Here is a 22,702-nt window from a genome sequence, read left to right as displayed (position 1 = left end):
TGTGTGGGTGAAATAATTCAATTAGATGAATCTCACCCGCATAAATAAAGGTTTCAGCTCTTTTACTATACAATTCCATTTTTATAATTTTTTTTTATGTTAAAGCTGTTACTTTCCAAAAAAAGAGACTAGCTCTTTTGAAGCGACATTTAACTTATTTATATAATAAATTACAACAGAGATGGAGAATATTTAAGATAAGGTAATATAGAAGTCTAGGCATCTACAGGGCTTATGTCATTGGCTAGTTTTTTATTTTATTTTTATTTATTCATATTTTTCGCTTACAAACTATAATTAATACTAAAAATAATGTGACCTCACTGGGGTTTCCCGTGCCGAGGACACTTAACAATTTAGTTTTTTTAAATTACATTTGAGAATAAACAAAGAAGACTAACTTAAAAAACAAACGTAAGTAACAAATATTCAGACAGTTTTAAAAACAAGGTATTTATGTACATCTATATTATTTAAATGGCCACTTTACACACTGTGTAACATTCACCATTCTGCCCATATTTGAACATAAAAATCCCTTCACTTCTTTCATCTGTTGATGTTTTTGAAGTTAAAGAGCTGAAACCTTTATTTATGCGGGTGAGATTCATCTGATTGAATTATTTCACCTACACACTAGGCCACAACTGAATATAATAATAATAATAAATAAAGGTTTCAGCTCTTTAACTTCACAAACATCAATATTGATGCTCAAATATGGGCAGAATGGTGAATGTTACACAGTGTGTAAAGTGGCCACTTAAACCATCCAATGACAGGTCATAAGCCCTGTAGATGCCTAGACTTCTATATTCCCTTCTTTAAAATGCTCTTCATCTTTGTTTTCATTATTATGACACAAAATGCCTAATTAATTACTTTCCTCTAATATTACAATTCACGACATTGGCCCCTATAGATATTCGAGTCATAACATTCATAGCACACTGCGCAAATATTGCAAGCAGCTTCGGCAGCTTTATTCCTTCGATTGAACGCCAACGGAAGAGGAGGTCGAAAATACTAACTTTTGTCTACTTGACATTCCATTTTGAAGACTGCAATCAAATAATAATTTATGTAACGTAAAAGCAAACACAATATCTTGTAGAGCATTTTTTTTTTCGAATTAAGAATAAACTTTTACTATTTTGTTTTACTTTTTAAGCTCATTTTTAAATTTGAAAAAAAAAAACAGACAACTTTTGTGAACACCTAATACATAATTATATCATTTTCTTTTTCCTTACTGATTTTATATTGACATATTTTAGATAGACTTTTCATTTCGAATCGGGTTGTGGTCCCGTGGCTAGTGTTGTGGACTCAAGGATCAGAGGTCCGAGGTTTGAACCCCACTCTACCCCAACTTGATTTCCATTTTCTATAAGTGAGTTTTTTTTTTAAAGTAAAAATAAATATTTGCGTTCTTATGATTTACCTAAATATTTAATTTTGAGGGCCATTTTCAAATAACTCACTGTTAGAAAATGTGAATCGAGTTGGGGTAGAGTGGGATTCGAACCACAGACCAAGCTCTCCGAGATCGACAGCTGCCCATGCGACAATGAAACTCCTCAAGATGTCCCTCACCGGTTGATGCATTGCCTCTTTTTCAGCTTTCAAAGACAACCGCTGGAGGCGCGATGCAGAAGCCTGGGTGAAGATCTATGCGACATATATATGTATATATAGTTGGATAATTTATATAGCGCCATTTTTGTGAAAATCACCTCAAGGGCGCTGTACAATTAATAAATATCCCAGTACGTCTTGCAGCTACAGAGCGCATAGACGGTTGGGATTCTAGTTCCTCGTTTTTAATTAAGATCAATCAAAAATTATAACAGATAGGAGCTAGATTACAGAACGTCTTGCAGCTACAGAGCGCATAGACAGTTAGAAATTTAGCCCCCATTTACACATTTTAAAAATTGACAAATAAATTTAGTGTATTAATGATACTAAAAAAAATTAAAATAATTTGAATAGTAAAAAGGAGTAAGATTACAACACGTCTTGCAGCTACTAAGCGCATAGAGGATTGGAATTTCCGCCATTTACAAAATTTAGGTATTTTAAAGTTGATATATGAAAGCTAGATAACCAATCATTGTGCAGCTACAAAGCGCATGGACGAGTGGAATTCCAGCAAAGTTAGAATGATATCAATAAATTTACAAAAAATAGAGCATAGTAGTAAGTTTTTCAAGTGTTCATGCCAAGAAGTAAGCAATAAAAAACTAAATTAATAAAGCACTGTATCAACTCCATGGTTAACATAGGGAGATAGATGTCCGAAGATAATCTTTTGTAGACAGTAGGTAGATACCGTCACCATGTGGCCCACTGGCTGCGGGAGAATTTCTGGGAACGCACGTGTGTAGACTGGGGGGTTATGCCTATTGTTCCAACGACTTGGTTTCCATTTTGGTCTGTATTATTTCATTTTATGAGACGCAACATTCCTGTTCAATTCACTTTTTACATGAATATTACACAAACATCTCATCGGTGATAGGTAATAAAGAACTCACACGAGAGGTAGTATCATACATGGTCAATATAGTGCAGGAAATTTTTAAAATAAACCAAATTAGGGAACGAAATGCCGAACACTCTTCCAGTGGAACGGAAGGCCCGTTGACAACTGTCAATAGGCCGGTTTCTCCTGAAGAGTTTTAAGTGGTTTCCTCTCCTTTTAGGAAGTTCCTGATTGGCCCACATTAGTATATCCCTCCTGATCCCAACAGTTTAGATAAATTTAAAGAAATTTAATTGCAGAAAAATCCACTTTTGAAATATAAACCTTGTATATTATAAGCAAGGTAAATAATAAAGCAACTCCTATATAAAAAAATATTTTTAAAAAACCACGGACCTTTGAGCCGTGAGTCGAAGACACTAGCCACGGGACCACAACCCGATAAGTTATTTACAACTCGTTGAATAATGGCTACCAAAATGGAATATTTTGGGTATATTATAAGAACACGAATGCTAATATTTAAATTAAAAAAAACTTTTATTAATAATTATTAAGATATTTATAATTTTTTCATGGGTAATTTTTCGTATGATTAAATTATCTTGTCTTACGAACAATGGGTCACGCAAATCATTAGTCAGTTTTATACAATTAAAAATACATGATTATGCAAAATTAGCAATTTCCCACAAATTAAATATTGAACAAAATGAGTTTTAAATTTGCATATTGCAGAAAATTTATTTCTAGGATTAATTTCTAATTTTATGGTATATTTTTAATGAGCATTATGAATGCTGATGGGTGCTTTGCATGCTTTCGCATTTGCGAACGAAGATTTAAACCATAAACAGAGCGTAGAAAGTTTTTACTAAAGTATGTTGGAAGAAAAATTGGAACACCTTGGCAAAGATGGGAGGACAAAGTATAGAAAGATGCAGCATTGCACTCATTCTACGTATGTGAAAACTGTTTAAAGGACTGTGAGTCTTCCGAACGGTTTCGCTTATACTAAAATGTAATGTTTTTCGGTCAATAAACAAGTTATTATATTTAAAATTTCCATTTGAAGATTACAAAAAATAAAACTTCATCATTTAAATAAATGACTGAGATATATGGAACAATACACCACCTACAAATAATATAATCACTAGATCCTCAACACAAAGACAACTTAAACAAATACAAATTAGTATTAACCACTTTCGGACAAAGGGATTTTGAGTATTATTAAATTTAAATCTATAACCTACTCTTCCACAATCTAATAAAACAATTGGTAATCAGAAAATCTTCAAAAACGCTATACAAAAATGGAAGGTGGAGCTAGGTAGAAGTAAAATGAATTGTCTCATTCGCCCTAACCAATATTGAATCAACTGCTCCACAAGTGTATAGCTTATGTTAGGTTATTTATCTTTTCATTGTGCGTTTTGTAATATAAATTAATTATAAACATAAATACGTAGTGTTTAAAACTGTCTGAATATTTTGTTAATTATCTCTGTTTTTTAAGTTAGTCTTCTTTGTTCATGTAAATGTAAAACATTACAAAAAAGTGTATTGTTTAGTGTCCTCGGCACGGGTAACCCCAGTGAGGTCACATTATTTTGATTTATTATTATAGTTTGTAAGAGAAAACATGTTCCTCTTCTTTCTTCTTCTGCAGCCTTATTCTCTCCACTGCTGGATAAAGGCCTCTTCCAAACGTCTCCATTCCTTCCTATCACCCGCTTTCATCATCCACGTTTTACTGGCAATAGAGGCAATGTTGTCGACCCATCTTTTCTGTGGCCTTCCAACACTTCTTTTGTTTGCCCACGGTCTCCACTTTATTATTCTGGGTGTCCACCTGCCATCGTTTTGCCTCGTCAAGTGTCCTGCCCACTGCCATTTCGATTTCGCTGCACGATCCATGATATCTATGACTCCGGTTCGGCGCCTTATTTCTTCATTTCTTATTTTGTCTCTTAGACATACACCGAGCATCTGTCTTTCCATGCTCGATCTCTCTCTCTCTCTCTCTCTCTCTCGATCTATGGAGAGAAAACATATGAATAAATAAATATCAGGTCTTGTATCCTATGTAGGCTTGTGTTACATCACAGCCACACGAGAGTTGAAGGATGTCAGACTCGATTTGGGTCGTAGTGCCACCGAAGAAGAGAAATAGTGGATATAGATTTAAATGGGTATACAGATTTTCCATTTGATTTAGTGTTTCAGTTTTTGTATTTAAAAAAAAATATTGCACATAAAGTGTAATCATATGTACCATTGTAAGGTTAAAAAACAAATGTTTTTATTTCGTTAGTAACCTTAGATGTTTATGAATTATTCATAATTAATTTTGTATTTCATAATGAACGTTGTCAAAAAAACAATAAATATTTGAAGTTTGCCCAATCGAATTATCTTTGTGAAATATATTGCATTTTATAATTATTACGAAAGATTTATTACAGTAAAACTCTGATTACGTAGATTAATGATTGCCAGATGTTATCACATAAAAACTTACTTAAACATGTCCTGGGGTGCTATTTTGAATCTTCCCTGGCCCCTAGAGAGTGATTCATTTGCGGATTTTTATTTTATGCATGAGACTATACTTTTCATCATTCTGCAGGCTATGCTGGTGATTAAATTTAAAAAAATGTATAGTACCATTAAGTAGCACCATTTTCCTTGCTGCATAACTTGGAAAGAGACAACAATTTCATTTATTTAGGTTCTCTCATCAGCGATGGTGGTGAGTGTGGAGGTGAAATACAACGATGTGTTGGTATTGCCAAAAGTACTATGAGTCGGCTGGCGAAGATTTGGAAGAATCACAGTATCATTAACACCAAAAAAAGACTAGTGAAGGCCTTTGTTTTTTTTCAGTGCTAATATACGGTGTGGAGTGTTGGACACTGAGAGAATCTGAAAAGAAAAAAAATCGCAGCTATCAAAATGTGGTGTTGGAGGTGAATGCCGCGGATTCCGTGGACGGCCAGACGTACAAATGTGTGTATACTCTGGAGTATACATACATTTGTACTAGAAGTGGGAGACTGGGAACTAGACATGAGAGAAAGACTTACATCCATGTGCAAAAAAAGAATCCTGCAGTTCTTTGGACATATTTCCAGGGAGAACTCTGGTAGCTTGGAGAAAACTGTCCTCCTGAGAAGTGTCGAAGTCAACTGACAAGATAGAGCGGCTTAGTCACTAAATTATCAGAATTATCACTGACGAATGCCTACAGAAGAGCACAAGACCGTTCCAGATGGAGGGAGACTGTCCACAGATGGGCCATGCCTGGAGTCAGGCGTAATCACAGAGAGATGTATAAAACTGTAAATAACTGAAAAAAACTAATACGGTTCGGTCTATTCAACCTAATAAATTTCTGAGTAATGCTTGAGGTCACAATAATGTTCTAAATGAAAATCATCACAGGCCCTGGTTTCATTCCTGGTAGGTGAAATTGCATTATTTCATTGTTCTTATACTGTTGTTCAATTTTTTATATAATGTAAAAGTTAGTTCATCAATAATTTATAAATGTATTTTATTATCAATGAATATGAGATAGAATGGAGTTGGTTTCATGTCGACGCTGGAGAGGAAAATGTCACCAAGCGACATGTAGCAACTTTACAGAAGATCCAATAAAAGTTTTGAGTTTTTATTTTTTTATTATTTAATAAAAAATCTTATACATACATATTATTTTGACGTGATTCCTACATGGTTTAACTAATTATTTAAAATACGAGATTCCTTATTAATCAAAATAAAAACTTTAATTCACTCTTCTGTAAAGTTGCTACACGTCGCTTGGTAACTTTTTCCTTTCCAGAGTCGATATGCTTCTTTATTTTGGATTTTGATTCTATATATTTTCAATGCATTTCATTTAGCAAAACTAGATGGCACAGGTAAGTGAACTTTAAGTGTAGTGCCTTTATTTTTGGGAATAAATGTTAGTTTACTGATAGAGCTAATGTGTCTTTTGAGTTGTGCCACTATTTTCTCGGGGTGTTAGTGAATTCTGAATTCTAAAGTTTTGAATGTTCTATTTGAAAACAATGAAACTCTTCTTCTTTCCGAATTCTCTCCTATATGGACACCACCATACACCTCCGGGAGACCCTATCGCTAGCCAGCATTCTCACCTCCTCTCGTTAATTTCGCGTCCCTTAATTCCGCAGTATTAAGCCTAAAGATCATCATTAATGGCCTTCCAGGATGGCATTGAAACCCACCCACTTACCGGGATCTGTTTCAAAGGTCTTGAGGCCTCTTTTCTTTCCTTCCAGGATGGCACGAGCCCGCAGGTGTGATGAAGAGGTAACTTGGGTTAAGACTCTCCTGAGGTGTCCGTAGCATGTGTAGCAAGTCAGGTCCACCGCCTCACCCTCTAAATGCTCGTTATACGAAGCTGCTGCATCCATTCTAGGACACATTTTACATAATATTCTCCCCAAGCATTTTAAAAACTCAGAAGAAAACATTTACCCAAACCTTTTTTGTAAACAGAACTGCCCAACTACTTTAGGAATTGCAATGGTAAAGCCAAAAAGGCTAAAGTAGACTCTTTGATATAAAAAATCTTTATTACCCATAAAAAAGTGATACAAAAAGGTTCTTATAGTCATATGGAACGAATGGATGATGAAAGGATAGTGAAGCACCTGTTATATACCTATATTATGCAAAGTGAGAGTTACAAAAAAGTTGTCATGATCAGATAATTGAAGATTAAAATCTGTGCCAAAAGGCTAAATTATTGAAAGACATGGATGATAAATATAAATGTGAAAGTAGCTAGGATTTTATGTTGGGATGTTTGGCGTTCAATCCTTTCAACTTACAAAAACAGTCAAACAGGGTGATCGAGTACTTTGTAGCAGTTTAGAGAGCTGTAAATGAACTATATTTCTACGCTTAGTTTGATGTGTGCGTGCAAATGAAAAAGGAGCTTTCAAAAAACCACTTTTCACGTTGAATCCCTTTTTTAACTTTGTAGACTTTCCCCGTCTTTAAGGTCCTGGTATTTTTCTGGGTTGTTATTCATGGTCAGTAAACAGCACTGCATTGCAGCGTTCATCAGCCCTGATGACAAACATCGTGACAGGTGACAGGGAATGAAAACCCAGAAAAGCACTTGAAGACTTTTTTGATTTTTTTCCCTCATTCGTCGTCCAAGCTTACATCAGACAGTTCTTCTGTGACCTTTCGCTTCTTCAATTCACTGATTCTGTCATCTTCCACGTGGAATTCTGTCAACCTATCTGAATTAGTACCTATTTTTACGCTTTGAATTTTGTGGACTCCGGGTCTGTTGGTATTCTGCTTTTGTTTCTGGGTGAATTTTTGTTTTGATGTCGTGACATCGTCTGTATCTTCTTCGAGTTTTTCCCCGTACAGCTGTTTTAACTGGGATAGAACTAGTTTCGGCATGTTTGCAGGACGCGGCTGGGGTATTACTCCTTGAGATGTGTCTATATTCGCGATTGCTTCTTGAAGGTTTATAGTTCCTAGAGGTGAGAGGTCCTGTCCCTGTGGTACGCCAGGTATCGGAAGAGGTTCGAAAGGCCTTTTCTGCTTGTTATTCTCAGACCAGCTATTGAGATATGAGCTGCCATCTGTTGTTTGGGGCTAAAAATAAATATTTAAAAAACGAATAAGGGATGGAACATATCTAGGCATTGTCTATCTGTTTTGATGATATTTTAGAAGACAAAATCTATTTTCAAGAGTAAGGATTTTTTTTTTTTTTTTAAATTTTTTTCCAAATAAATTTCATAAAGAGTACATGTTTTTGTAAAATTTTAAACATATCTACTTTTACACATCTAGTAAATGTTATCACTGCAACTCTCCAAAAAAGAGACTAACTCTTGTGCTTGGAGAGTGACTTACACTGTTGTAGTTGTTTATTTACAGGAGTTTATAATTTTTTTAATACGAGTACATGAGAAAGAAAAATAAAAACAGGATATATAAAGAAAAAACATAAAACAATAATACATTCATACTAATTAAAATTTAATGTTGTTTTTACACGTGTTCAAAAAATTTCTTTAGATTAACTTTAAATTTATTTATTGATATATTCTTTTAAATAGTTTTTAGTTCATTGGGAAGATTATTATAATTTTTTACACCTTTGAAGACAAAGCTATTTTGACCATGACTTGTATGGAATTTAGGAATTTTAATATTATGTTGGTATCTGAGTAACTTATTCATCTCAAATTCTTTTATTTTTTCTTCTTTATAAATTTGTATAATAGAATTTATTTTATAAAGAGTGTCTACTGTATGAACCTTAAAATTTTTATATAGACTTTCTGTATTGAATGTTGAGGGTTTCTTTAAAATTACTTTAATAATTAATCTTTGTACTATTTTGAGAGGGTTTAACATATTGGCATATGCACCACCCCATTCTACAATACCATATTGTAACAAAGATTGTACGATGGAGTAATAAGCTAGTTTTAAATGATTGTTTTTTAAAATATTCTTTAATCTAATAAATATGTAAACACATTTTCTAATTTGTTTAACTAGTTCACTAATATGGTCATTCCATTTTAAGTTTTGGTCTATGTATGCACCAAGATATTAGGTTTAGGACTGGAATTTCCTTGGGGAGAGGGATTTTTTTATTTTGTTTATTTATTTACAATTTAAAAAAACCCGTTAGGGTTACATTAGAAATTTTATATTGTCTAGTCATTTTATGTCTCGTCTAGTCTAGTTAGTTCAGTCATCATGTGCTTTTTAGATTGATTTTAAATTTGTCTCCAGTAAAAGTTTTCAAGTAGTAAGGTAAGTCGTTGTAGTGTTTAAATCCATTATGTAGTATTTTTGACTGTCCTGTGTTTGTCTTTGCTTTTTCAATATGATAGTGTTGTTGTTGTCTGGTGTTATATTTGTGTTTGTCAGCATTTTTAACTAATATTATGTCGTCGTCTTGTATGTTTCCCAGTGTTATTTTGTGCACAATTTTTAAGTTCTCAATTTTAGTCAAGTAGTTTATGTCAAACTGGTGTGTTTTTTGTACAGTTCAGTCGTAGAGGTCAGGTAGGGTAGGTTGTATGTTAGTTTCAGAATTTTATTTTGTTGTCTTTGTATTGTTTATTTTCGTTTTGTTTATTTGAATTGTGAACTTCTTCTGAGTTTGTCCAAATGTTTGTAGACAGACTGGAAGGGGATAAGGAAGCATAGGTAATAAATTGCACTGTTGCAATAAATTTTAGTATTGTAAATGTTAATAACTGTTCAATGCATTTCATAAGGACAATTTGATAGAGATTAATTATCTATTTGAATTTGCTGCGATTAAATTTTTTGTTGAAATTAAGGATAAAAAAGCAGGTAAGCAATAGCTTCTCTTTTTAATGAATAGAATGTCATCATCATCCTTTTCGCACCTAATGGTGCATAATAAATATTTTTTTTTTTACATAAAGGTAAGATAATCAGTCTTACGTTTCAGGTACCAGTCCAGGGACTATGAAATATTCTGGTGTAAAAACACCCTTTTAAATAAATATTTAATTTCAACACCCTTTTTTCATATCAACCATGTCGGGAATCGAACCCGACGCCTCTTGCATGGTAGGCAAACGCGCTGATCACTACACCACGAGGCCGAAAAAATGCAGCAAGGGGTGCTTATTAAAATGCATGGCACGTTGGTTTTATATTTTTGTGCAACAACTATGGTGAAGGTGTATAGTGGGTTTTGCATGTTGGTTTAATTGGTGTCTTGCGGAAGAGACGGGTACGTCTCGAAACCGGTAGAAAGTGAAAAGTCAGTTACAAATATTTAATAACATTTAGTAAAATATTTAACCACTAAGATAATGCTTTAAATATTAATCACATACTATGAATACCGACTAAAATATATGAAATGGATTAAGAATAATTAATTGTATTTTCGAAATCAATTTAAAGAAATGTTTTCATACATAAATGTAAAAAATAAATTTCATAAAAAATTATTGCTAGAAAAACGCGACGTGTTCGGCCTTGGTTGTTGTGACGTCAAGATTCGTGATAAGGTTCGAAACAAATTTCAATAGCCAGAAACAAATAAACATGAATTGTGACGTATTAGGGGCGTGGCCAATGGAATGACCGTTTTTGCGAGAATTCAAAATTACAAATTGAAAAATATTTTTTACGCCACTGATAATTAGCAAAAATAAAAATTGTTTTACTGCGCAGAATTTTATGGACCTTTATTACTTTAAAAATGTTTAAAAAAAGTGAAATTTCCGCATTCAATAAATACACAACACAAATTCTTGCCCCAGTATATTTGCGGGAGCCTTTATTTTTGCTAGTATGTTTTGAATATATTATTTACTTATATGTGAGTTAACAATAATTCAAACTTACCCTTGTTTTAGATTGTGACACTTTTTGAGTTTTACCGACGTGTCTTTTTGTGTTTGTCGGGTACGCCATTCCTGAAATCAAAATAAAAGTATAATAAAAAATCAAAATAATATACTCGAAATACAATCCAATGTTTCCATGACTGATTTAACCTGCGAGCATCATAAACTTGTATTAGGTACTTCAGAATACATGCATCAGCCATCATTTTGGTCTTAGGAAATATGACCACATTTCTGATTATCGTAGGCAACTGAAATGGCTCAAAATTAGGCGGCGGAGAGACTGTCACGTGGAAGGGATTGGAGAGGAAGGGGCAGCTGTTCTTTATTTTTATTAACTCTTAAAAGACTGTGATAAATAATCCCTTTGCGCGCGGTGATGTAACATCGTGTTACCACTAGTAAAAGACGGAATAATTTAAAGTTCAAAAATTGAAAAAAAAAAGATGGAGACATACTGTTTAATAATCCCTTTTCCATTATTTGTGCAAATAAACATATAATTTAGCCCTGTTGTAGTAAAATAAATTAATAATCATAAATACGCCGCTCAGATTACGCGCGTGCGTTTCCCATCACTGTTATCAACCGGCTGAAATCTGAATCTATTTTACACTTTACTTACTTTTGTTTTTGTCTCTTTCACACTAACACCTGCGAACAGCGTTTCTGTCTTCCTTGTGATGAGTTCTATCTTCGTGCTCTTTCTTATACATATATGTGTTGCTGAATTAGCGGACACTCTTTTTTCGCGTAGCGAGGATAAATATTTTTTTGTATTAACATCCAGCATAGTTGTACAAAATTCACTTTCCAAATCCGGTGTGAAAATGTCCATTTGAAGATTACAAAAAATACGAATTCATCATTTAAAAAAATAAGAGAGATATATCAAGTCTTGTGTCCTATGTCGACTAGTGTGACATCACAGCCACACAATAGTTAATGACATTTAAAAAGTTGTAGTCAAATCACGGTTTTTATTATTTGCGGATGACTCGAAAAATATTTGAGGGTTAAAACTTTGGATGATTTTCGTACTCTCCAGGCGGATATAATAAACGTATCTGATCTGAAAAAAATATTGTTCAATATTTCAAAATGCTCAGTTGTGTCTTTCACCAGGGCCCACAAAACGCCTTTCTTCCGCCATAGAATGAATGACCAGAATCTTATGCGGATTGCGAAGGTTAAAGATCTAGGCCTCACTTTTGTGAGTTCCCTGACATTTCATGATCAGATCGAAATAGTTTGTAGTAGTTCGTTGAAGATGTTAGGATTCGTCTTGCGCACTGCCAGGGTTTTTGGTAGTACACGAGTACTGAGAATTCTTTATAACTCGTCGGTGCGAAGTAGACTCGAGTGGCTCGATGATTTGGGGACCGTGTGAGTTGAAGTACTCTCTGATGGTGGAGAGGGTTCAGAAGAAATTTCTTCGGTTTCTCTACATGAGGGAGTGCGGATATTATCCACGGCTTTATCCCACTGAGTTCCTCCAGGGTATGCTTGGTTACAGCAGTTTGAAGATCAGAAGGAATGTGTATTTAACTACGCACTTCTTTCAATTGTTGCGCGGTATTATTGACAACCCTGAACTTATGCGGAGCATTAGCTTTTATGTTGCGGATAATTACCTTAGACAGCGTCAGCATATACTGTTTCATATTCCAATATATGTACAGGACCATCCTATCGATGGAGGGGTTATCTCTATGTTGAACAATATTACTTTGGACGTTGACATTTTTCACGTCTCTGAGGGAGTTTTTCGTTAGAAGATTCTCTTACTTTTTTAACATATTATTCTCTGGATATTATGCATGCTTATGTGTTATTTTTATATATACCTAATTTTACCTTATTATGTTTGGATAATTTATATAGCGCCATTTTTGTGAAAATCACCTCAAGGGCGCTGTACAATAAATAAATATCTCAACACGTCTTGTAGCTACAGAGCGCATGGTTGGGATTCTAGTTCCTTGTCTCCAATTATGATATATTACAATTATGATATATATGAGCTAGATAACAGAACGTCTTGCAGCTACAGAGCGCATAAGAAATCTAGCCCCTATTTACATTTTAATTTTTAAAAATTTTATTTGACAATGAAGTTTAGAGTTTAAGTGATATTTTAAAAACTAAATAAAAAGCAAATTTATAAAAATAGAAGTTAGACAGCAACAAGTCTTGAAGCTACTGAGCGCATGCACGGTTGAAATTCTAGACCCCATTTACTAAATTTAGATATTTGATAGTTGGTAATATTAACATAATATGATAAAAATAATATGATAGCTAAACTCACAAAAAGTCTTGCAGCTTCAAAACGCACCGACAAATGGAATTTCAACAACATAAGAATGATTTTAAAAAGTTTGACAACCCCGAAAAAGTAATTAAAATTATAAATATATAAAATTAAATAAAAATTAAAGTTTAAAAAATCATTAATTAAGAGAGATTGAAAGATGTCCGGTTTCGTCGGGCGTCAGTTATTCGTAAATTATTATAATTATTTCTATATGTATGAATTAAGATATTCCATTTGGTAATTTTCATATTTATGAATAAATAAATAAAATTGAATTGAAAAGCTGACCGGCAGGAATGGAGGAGACTCCTGGATTTAGTCGAGATGATGGCTACGTTTATGATCTGCAGCAGGTTTTTTAGAAAAAAAAATGAGTTCATATTGGTCATTCGACGGCAATAAGGACATACAAGGGTAAACTGACCTATTGGATTTGTATCAACTTGTGGACCCAACTCAAAAACTACTTGAAAGTCGGCATGGTTTCCAAGGCTGAAGCCAAATCCTACTCTGGAGTCCGTTCCTAAAAAATAATTAAAATATTAGTGACTGAAGAATAATAGTTTTAGTAGATTTTCAGCGGAAACGTAAATATGATTAAAAAAATAGAACGAATAGCTTATTATTCATGTTTAATGCATTAACTTTCTTAAAATTTGTTGCAACAGAGAGGGAAAACATTATTAAGAAGGTAATACGGAAGTTTAGGCATTTATTTTATTTTATTTTATTTGGGATTGTTACAGCTATTACATAAACAAAATAATTAGAAAAATCTTAACAATGCTAAAGCCAATTAAAAAAATCCACTGTAAATATAATGACACATAATATATAAGAAAAGAAGTTTAGTAATTGTATTTGTGTGACGTTTGTATTCATGTGTATGTGAATGTGTGTATGCGTGAATGAATGAGGGAGAGGATACATGTGCGTGTGGGAATGAATGAGGGAGAGTAAGTATGAAAAAATAATCGTTTACAACTTGTAAATTGTTTTAAAAATGGTACAATAAAGAGCTAAGTAAAAAGTTAGAAACCTTTTTGTTACAATTCAAATGACGAAATGATATAAATTGTTTTTTTTTTTTAAAGTATGTTAAATTTCAAAACCGTATTCTGAAAAAAAAGCATTTTATTTAAAAATTTAACTGATACACATCGAATGAATAATGTGCGACGAGTCCTATACAATACAGTAGGTAACCACAAAATGCAGTAAATACGAAATAAGGGCTTATGACCTGTCGTTGACTGGTTTAAGTGGCCACTTTACACACTGTGTAACATTCAGCATTCTGCCCATGTTTCTCAATGAATGAATGAATAACTCGCCAGGGAGGAAATCCAGCCAGTCTGCAAGCATTTGGACATACTCAAACATTGTTGAATTAGGTATTCGGTAAAATAAGAAGTATACAAATTGGTAAATTGTTTTCAGGCGTTGCCTAGTGAGTTGGTTCAGCCGGATGAAACTCACCCGCATAATAAAGGTTTCAGCTCCTTTACTTCACAAAAGTCAACAGATGGAAGAGTTGAGGAAATGTGGATGTTTAAACATGGGCCGAATGGTGAATGTTACACAGTGTGTAAAGTAGTCACTTAAACCAGCCAACGACAGGTCCTAAGCCCTGTAAATGTCTAGACTTCCATGTTCCCTTCTTAATAATATTTTCCCTCTCTGTTGCAATAAATTTTAATATGAATAACTCCCTAGGGAGGAAATCCAGCCAGTCTGCAAGCATTTGGACATACTCAAACATTGTTGCATTAACTTTGTGATTAAACATATTGAAATTGTAATGAAACCAACCGGTCCAAGAAGAAGTTGAAAAATTGTTTTCAGGCGTTGCCTAGTATGGGAAATAATTCAGTTAGATGAATCTCTTCACAACAATAAAGGTTTCGGTTCTTTAAGTTCACTAAAATCAACAAATGGAAGAATTGAAGAAATATGGATGTTTAAACATAGGCAAAATGGTAAATGTTACACAGTGTGAAAAATCGCCACTTAAACCAGCCAATGACAAGTCGCAAACGCTGTAGATGCCTTGACTTCCATATTCCCTTATTTAATGTATTCTCCATCCCTGTTGTAATTTGTTAATCTTAATGACTCCCGTGGGGGTGAAATCCAGTCTTTTGTCTACGAACATTGAGACAAACTCAAATATTGTAATGTTTTTTAATTAAAGAGGTAAAGAAATGTATGTGTACAAAGGCAGAACGTTAATGTTTCCCCCCCCTCCTATTGAAACACATTTAGATCTTCTACATTCCCACTTGAATACATTGGGGTATTTTATTTATTTATTCATATTTTTCTCTTACCAACTATAATTAATAATAAAAATAATGTGACCTCACTGGAGTTACCCGTGCCGAGGACACTTAAAAATATACTTTTTTTGAAATGTTCTTAAATTTGAGAATAAACAAAGAAGACTTACTTAATAAACAGAGATAATTAACAAAATATCCACAGTTTTAAAAACTAGGTATAGATGTACATATATATTATTTATATTACAAAACGCACAATGAAAATAACAAAAACCTAACATAAGCCATACACTTGTGGAGCGGTTGATTCAATATTGGTTTGGGCGAATGAGACAATCCATTTTACTTCTACCAGCTCCACTAAACATTTTTTATAGCCTTTTTAAACATTTTCTCGTTACTAATTGTTTTAATAGAAAGTGGAAGTATGTTATAACTAGGGTAAACATGAGCGTCTGTCGGCCCCGTGGTGTGATGGACAGTGCGTTGACCTACCATGCGAGAGGTCTCGGGTTCGATTCTGGACATGGTTGATATGAAATATTTATTTATCACATCAGAATATTTCATAGCCTCTGGATTGGTATCTGAAGCGTAAGACTTATCATCTTATCTTCATGCAACAAAAATGATCAAGATACGCTGCGATTGATGCACCAAGGCAGTGTCCTATGCACCATTAGGTACGAAAAGGGAATGATGATGATGAAACATGAGCGTTAGAAATATGTTCCCTCAACCTGCGGTCAGTTGGCATATGTTTGATAGAACGGACTTTAGTCTGTTGCGAGTGTTCACCAGCTATTTTTCTCCTCGCAATTACTAAAATACCTATATGTACGCTAAGATACTGCACAAATCGATCTGGAAAAGCGATGGTATAACCTTTTATTGGTACGTTATGTTTTTACCTTAATCAGTACTTGTTTAAAATAGCTGTTCTAATGTTAAAAAAACGTTTTATCAATATGTTACCAGTCGTGAGCTATCTTCTGTCTCCGTCCTGCTCAGTTAGTCGGGCGAATAGTGGAACGACAAACAAAGGTGACGCGTATGCGGAAGGGAGCGACATACTGAATAGAACTTACAGTAGACCTTAGCTTTGCTAAACGCTGTATAAAACAAAATACGCAGCAGCGTTGGGAGGATCATTACCGCGCTTCTTCTACAGGTAAAATCACTAAAATGTTTTTCCCAACGCTGGCTGATGCAGCAAAATTCCGTCATCATCACCAAAGTACTTTCGAAATGACCCAAATTTTTACCGGACACGGAGCCATGAGAAGTTACCTTTATAGGTTTAAATTAAGGAATGCTGACTATTGTCCATGCGATGATATTTCTTCACAGAGTATCGAACACCTGTTATTTCAGTGCCCATTTTTCAGTTTGCAACGCCATAATCTTGAAGCAGAATGCAGGAAAGATGAATATCCTTAACAGATATCCACACTGTAGTTAAAAGTAGTTATCACGCGCCATTGTTCTTGAACTTTGCAACAATGGTGATTGAACTCATAAAGGTAATAAACCAAAATCAGTGATCGCACATCTCATTTTCAAGACAAACAAAAACGATTTTTTCCGAGTACCTTAGCCTTGTACATGACACGTAAGGCTACATACAGGGGTCCAAATATATATAAAAAAAAAAATAAAAAAAAAAACAGTGCGTGCTTCTTACTGTACTACTTGTTTTGCTTGTCAAAGTCGACGTGATATTACAACGGGACGGCTTTTTAGCTCGGATTCGATGGAGCGTTATCTCTATATATTATGTCTCAATGCTTGAAGAATGTTTGTTTTTATCCCTGTATAAGTAAATTTCTAAATAAAAATATATAAATGTAAGCTGGGTACCTTTTTTGATTGGCGGTATGTTGGAATACGCCACGGATAATAGAGATGGCAACTCTTCGGGTATAATCGGAATCAATCCAGCATTTGAATCTGAAAATAAAATTTATCGAATGTTTCGAATAATTTGTTGTCCCTTGATTAAATTAATTTATTGATTTATTGTAGAAACCATGCAGTCCATAGTTATTTACCATAAAAGTTAGTTCTTTAATTGCTATTTTTATTTTATTTATTTTTATTTTCTTTTATTTAGGAACATACAGTACAGTTACAAAGTTTTATATTTTACACCTCTAATGGACCAGTGAAGTTTCCATATTATAAAGCAATTATATGTAAGGTTATTAATGAAAGTACAAAAAGAGAAGGAAAAAAAAACAAAGTCAAGGAAGTTGTTTAAAAATTAAAATCTAAGTAAAAAAAGTTATTTTAAAGTTTGAAGAAAAAATAACAGGTATAGCAAGTAATCTTTCAAATTTGAAAAAGCAATATAAGGAGAAGATTTTAAACCAAGAGTAGTCGATAAAATTTCATTAAAGCGATTTTAGCAGTAATACAAATTTCAGAAGAGAAATTTGATTAAAAATAATAATATTAATGCATGTAATTTGAGTGATATAAGAGAAAAAGGGACCAACGGGAGTTTTATTCAAAAGTTTTCAATACACTATTTTTGAATAATTGTAATCCTGTATGATAGATATCTGTATGGTTCAAAAAGCTGTTAAAAGTGGAACACGATCTGTGTAAAAACAAATTCTGACAATAGTTCGTATTGACGCTAGGTATTCGAAAGGTTCGGTGATTTCGTAGGGCGCGTGATGGACAGTTAATTTGAATTTTATTTATGAGCTGGGACGAATGTATCAAATGGTTCTAACTTTCTTGAAGAACATTACCTTATATTTAACTCATTTGTACATTTTGTCATAAAGCTGCTTTTTTGTATGTTTATTTTTTTTATTTATTATCATATTATACACGGTTGTTCAGGGCCAGACCGTGAAACTCAGAGGAACATTTCTCATGGTAAGTTTTAAAAAAATCCTAGTGAATTTTTTCCAAAAAGTCATTTAAAAGAAAAAAAGTAATATCTAAATGTGTATTATACGTCTATACAAAGTTGGTTTGACTATCTAACTAGGGTTATTTACCCAGTTCTGAGCCAGTAACTTTATTTTACAAAAAACAGTAATCAATATATAGAAACAATAATAAAGGGAGTAGACATAGTGAAAATATAGCGAAAAACATGGTTAAATACATAGTAAAAAAATGTAGTATGAATCATATTTGAAAACCCAGTAAAATACATAGTAAAAGACACAGTAGAAAAATAATAAGAAAAATACATAGTGAGAACCATAGTAAAAGACATAGTCAAAAAAATATTCATATGTACTTTTGGCATTTTTTTTTTAAACAGCAAAATAGCTAGGAAAAAGAAAATAAACCATAGTAAAAAAAAAAACAAAGTAAAAGATGGAATAAAAAAGATATATGTCCTGCTGTAAAAATAAAAAGGTTTGAAAAAAAAAGTAATGAGGATCTTCAAAAATTCAATCAATAAAAAAGTAAAAATATGTAATTAAAATAAAAAAAAGAACATGTGTTGGTCATTCAATAGCCACCCCACCACCAACCCCTCAGACTCTCCACGACCAATTTCAAAAGACAAAATTAGTCAGTAACTTCTTTAGCTTGTGTCTCTTACGACATTTATGCTGGCAGTATTGCTCTGATGCATTATTAATTGTAATAAAGTATATTTTAGAGACTGAACTGTATTTTTCATTCCAATGGGACACGAAAAATATAAGTATCAAAGAAAAATATAAAAAAAATAGTAAACTCACAGGAAATGCACAAAACAAAACACGTAATAATTTTCATTATAGCACTTTTATATTAACTTTCTTTGGACTGTAAAATATACGCAATTAAGAACAATATATTGTATGCATCACACAGCGTTCAACATTTTAAAATTTAAATAATATTTACTAAAATAATGATTTAAAATTGTAAACCGTTCGCTAGAGAAAAATTTCAATACTAAATGAGCATTCAAATTTCTTGCGTTGAACATGGCGGCAAAACAACACAAAACTAAATATAATATAAATGAAATTTCCCGATGCAGAATTGAAGCCCTTATTTCGTTTGTTTTTAAGCGTTATTTTCCCGTGTCGGATTCTTGGTGGTAAAGTCGGTTTGTATGCGAAAAGGTACAAGTCTTCACTTTTCAATCAGGCTTGCGCAAGCAAAAACGACCTTTGATGCATGCGACAAGTGTAGTTCTAAGGCATCGAATTCCCTTGTGCAACACGGTTTTCTAATTCGCGAAACATATTGACATAATGATATTGTTACAATTATGTTAGAAGAATATAAAATTATATACATATAAAATTAATCTAGAATTAAAGTGTCAGTACCGAAAGAAATTTGAACCTTATTGACGTGATATAACACTAGATACGAATCAAAATTCCTAACAGTAAACTTAACGAGTGGACAATAACATAACCCGTTTTTCAATGTAAAAATATTTATATTGAAGTCAAGAAACGGTGAAAAACAGAACGTTACATTTACCATTCTGTCTATGTTTGTACATTCACATTGCCTTAATTCTTCCATCTGTTGATTTTTGCGAAATAAGTCACTGATTAATTAAGTACACCATTTACAAATTTCATACGTATGTTTAGTTATAATCATCATAATTGAACTTGCCGCACACATTGGAGCATAGGGCACTGCGTTGGTGAACCTAATGCAGCGTTTTTCGATTATCAGTTAAAACAACCTTCGAATTGAATGGTTCATATCCATCCTCCCACGACGCATGGTAGGCGAACACGTCAACCACTACACAACGAGGCGGACTTATCTCCGGTCGATTTCTTTATTCAGGATTTTTTACGTCATTGAATCAAAAAACACCCGTCAAGGGATCTGGATCTATTTCACAGACAAAAATGTATTCTTCATCCGCCTGGACACAGATTACGCCTAAGATCGACGTGATAATATTTTGTGGTATCGAGAATTTTGTTGTCGATATAACTCATTTTCGAAAACGCTGCGTTGAAACGATAAGGTATTTTGACAGAAAATAAAAGGGAAATATTACAATCTACGAATTACGATAAAAATATATAAAATGGATTTGGAAAAATCAATTGTATTTTCAAAATCAATATGGGTATAGTGGAGAAATGTTTTCATGCATAACTTTAAAAATGAAATTATAAAATTATGTCTTTGGAAAAACGCGATATATTTGGCCTAGATCATTGTGACGTCAAGATTCGTGACGGTGTTCTATAAAAATTTAAACGGTAACAAACAAAGTTCAAAATTAACATAAACCGTGACGTATTAGGGGCGTGGCTGATGCAATGACCGTTTATGCGGGATTTCAAAATTACATGGTAAAAAAAAAAATTTTTTTACTCGTCAGTATTTCATAAGCTCTTACTACTTAAAAATGGTAAAAAACCGTGATACAGAATTGTAATATACCAGAAGTCACGATGTTTGCATATATCGCACTGTTTAAAAAAGTTTCCAAACTATTCCCCCATCCCGCCTGCGCGCATGCGTTAAGTGGCCACGTAATGTTGCCAGACCGCGAACGATATATTATCATTACAAAAATATAAGATAATTTTGAGTCTGTTATGTTATGTTTTACCACAAAAAATATTTTACTGACCGGACTGTAAAAAAAAACAGGTTTTTTTATAAGGCAAACGTAAAAAAATAATTTGATAGTCATTCAGTTATTAAGTAAATTGATGTCTAAACATTTGTATATAACCACTTACCGACTTGAATATGTCTACCAGTTTTGAGACGTGCCCGTCTCTTCGTCAGGACACCAATTAAACTAACATGCAAACCAACATGTAAAACCCACTATACACCTTCACCATAGTTGTTGCACAAAAATATAAAACCAACACGAAATGCATTTTAATAAGCACATGCACTGATTAGGACAAACGTGCACTTATTAAATTATGAAAGTATTCTATGTCGTTTGAGAAATAGTTGAAAAAAGGTAGCGTGGATAGAGGGAGGGGGTGAGCTTAATAGGTTTAGGGTGACCATTACATGGTAGACATAGAAAAGTCAATAATTGGTCATATACATTTTTTTTCATAACATTTCGTAAAATGTTTGACCACAAAGTCAATGCTTTAAATTTTAATACTAAATTAAGGTCGTTTAATATTATATTAAGGTTCATTAAAAGAAAGCCGGGTAAAAAATTCGACTTCACAGGCAATACTAACACAATGTCCATCTTGTTTTATTGCACAATCTGACAGACGGTAAAATAATCCAATTATTAAATAACATTATTTGTGAATTCGCTACATATACATAAAATGTGATCCCGCCGTATTCCCATTTAATCCCAGCAGTATTTTGACACTTAAGAACGACACAGCACGGCATGATTGAATTTAAATCGGCAGTTGTGTACTAAGCGACGTATACAGAGTAACTAATTGCCAAAATGTAAAACTGCTCATTTATTAGTAGTATTGTCGGCTTCAGTTTGATGCACGTACGGGGTTTCTGGATTTTTATAATTCAATGGCGTGATATTTTCATATTTCTTCATTCAATTTCGCGGTACCGTCCCAAATCATCACGTTTTTAATTTAAAAAAAAACGCAAAACAGGTTTTGTGATTGCTGATCATTGCCTAACTCTTTTTACTAAGTTTAATGATTGAATGAAATTTGACATACGCGGTACAATATTCTGATCATGATTTCGTGTTCTTAGAAATCCTACTGTCACAATGATAAAAGTGTTCATAAAGTCACTTTCTCTTTGCGCGCACAGGAATATAGCATTTTTGTATACGGTGCATAAGGCGGTCAAGGTCGACAGGAATGTCGCTAAGCGTCTTTCGGTTCTGAGACGCTGTGTGATGTCGGTAAAGAAGCTGACCCCTTTGCCGATCTGTCAATGGAACTCTCTCTAGAGCGAAACTCGCAAAATACTGGCGAAATCTTTGCAGAAGAAAATAATTTATTCAATGAGGAAGCTCAGGCTGCCAAAACCTGATGTCGCCTTGGACATGACGACAATCTGTGTCCAGGCGGATAAGGAATACAGCTCTGTGTATGTAAATAGAACCAGCAAATGTTGCTCTAAGATACTGAATTCGATAAAACATGGTTTTCTTATTAGCGAAATAAGTATGTTGTATTTATTAACGGAATTATTCATTTCATTTAATTTTTATTTGACAAAATAATGTTAAAGTATAATATTTTAAAAGAATATAAACCATATTTAGTTTTATATA

The 22,702-nt window shown here is 33.3% G+C and overlaps 1 protein-coding gene across 1 annotated transcript; it reads right to left on the bottom strand.

The window, feature by feature from the left end:
* Window positions 1-7,079: 7,079 nt before the first annotated feature.
* Window positions 7,080-19,475, bottom strand: LOC148273047 (uncharacterized). Its single transcript, XM_088239207.1, has 5 exons — window positions 19,221-19,475; window positions 17,365-17,454; window positions 13,647-13,745; window positions 10,904-10,974; window positions 7,080-8,143 (listed from the first exon to the last, which is right to left on the bottom strand). The coding sequence occupies exons 1-5, from the start codon at window positions 19,255-19,257 to the stop codon at window positions 7,676-7,678; spliced, it is 765 nt and encodes a 254-aa protein (XP_088095333.1). The 5' UTR covers window positions 19,258-19,475; the 3' UTR covers window positions 7,080-7,675.
* Window positions 19,476-22,702: the final 3,227 nt, after the last annotated feature.

Source organism: Micrasema longulum, unplaced genomic scaffold, assembly GCF_059751315.1.
Source record: "Micrasema longulum isolate JH-2025_06_02 unplaced genomic scaffold, ASM5975131v1 h1tg002094l, whole genome shotgun sequence".
Classification (NCBI taxonomy): domain Eukaryota; kingdom Metazoa; phylum Arthropoda; class Insecta; order Trichoptera; family Brachycentridae; genus Micrasema; species Micrasema longulum.
The sequence above is the reverse complement of the archived record's forward strand: the minus strand, read 5'-3'. Positions and strand labels throughout refer to the sequence as shown.

Excerpts from the sequence above, each read along its gene's own strand:
- LOC148273047 (XM_088239207.1), bottom strand. The coding sequence starts at position 19,257 with ATGAAAATTATTACGTGTTTTGTTTTGTGCATTTCCT. Across the intron at positions 17,455-19,220 it reads TTTTGTTTTGTGCATTTCCT|ATTCAAATGCTGGATTGATT; the intron begins GTGAGTTTACTA and ends TTTTATTTTCAG. Across the intron at positions 13,746-17,364 it reads CATACCGCCAATCAAAAAAG|GAACGGACTCCAGAGTAGGA; the intron begins GTACCCAGCTTA and ends ATTATTTTTTAG.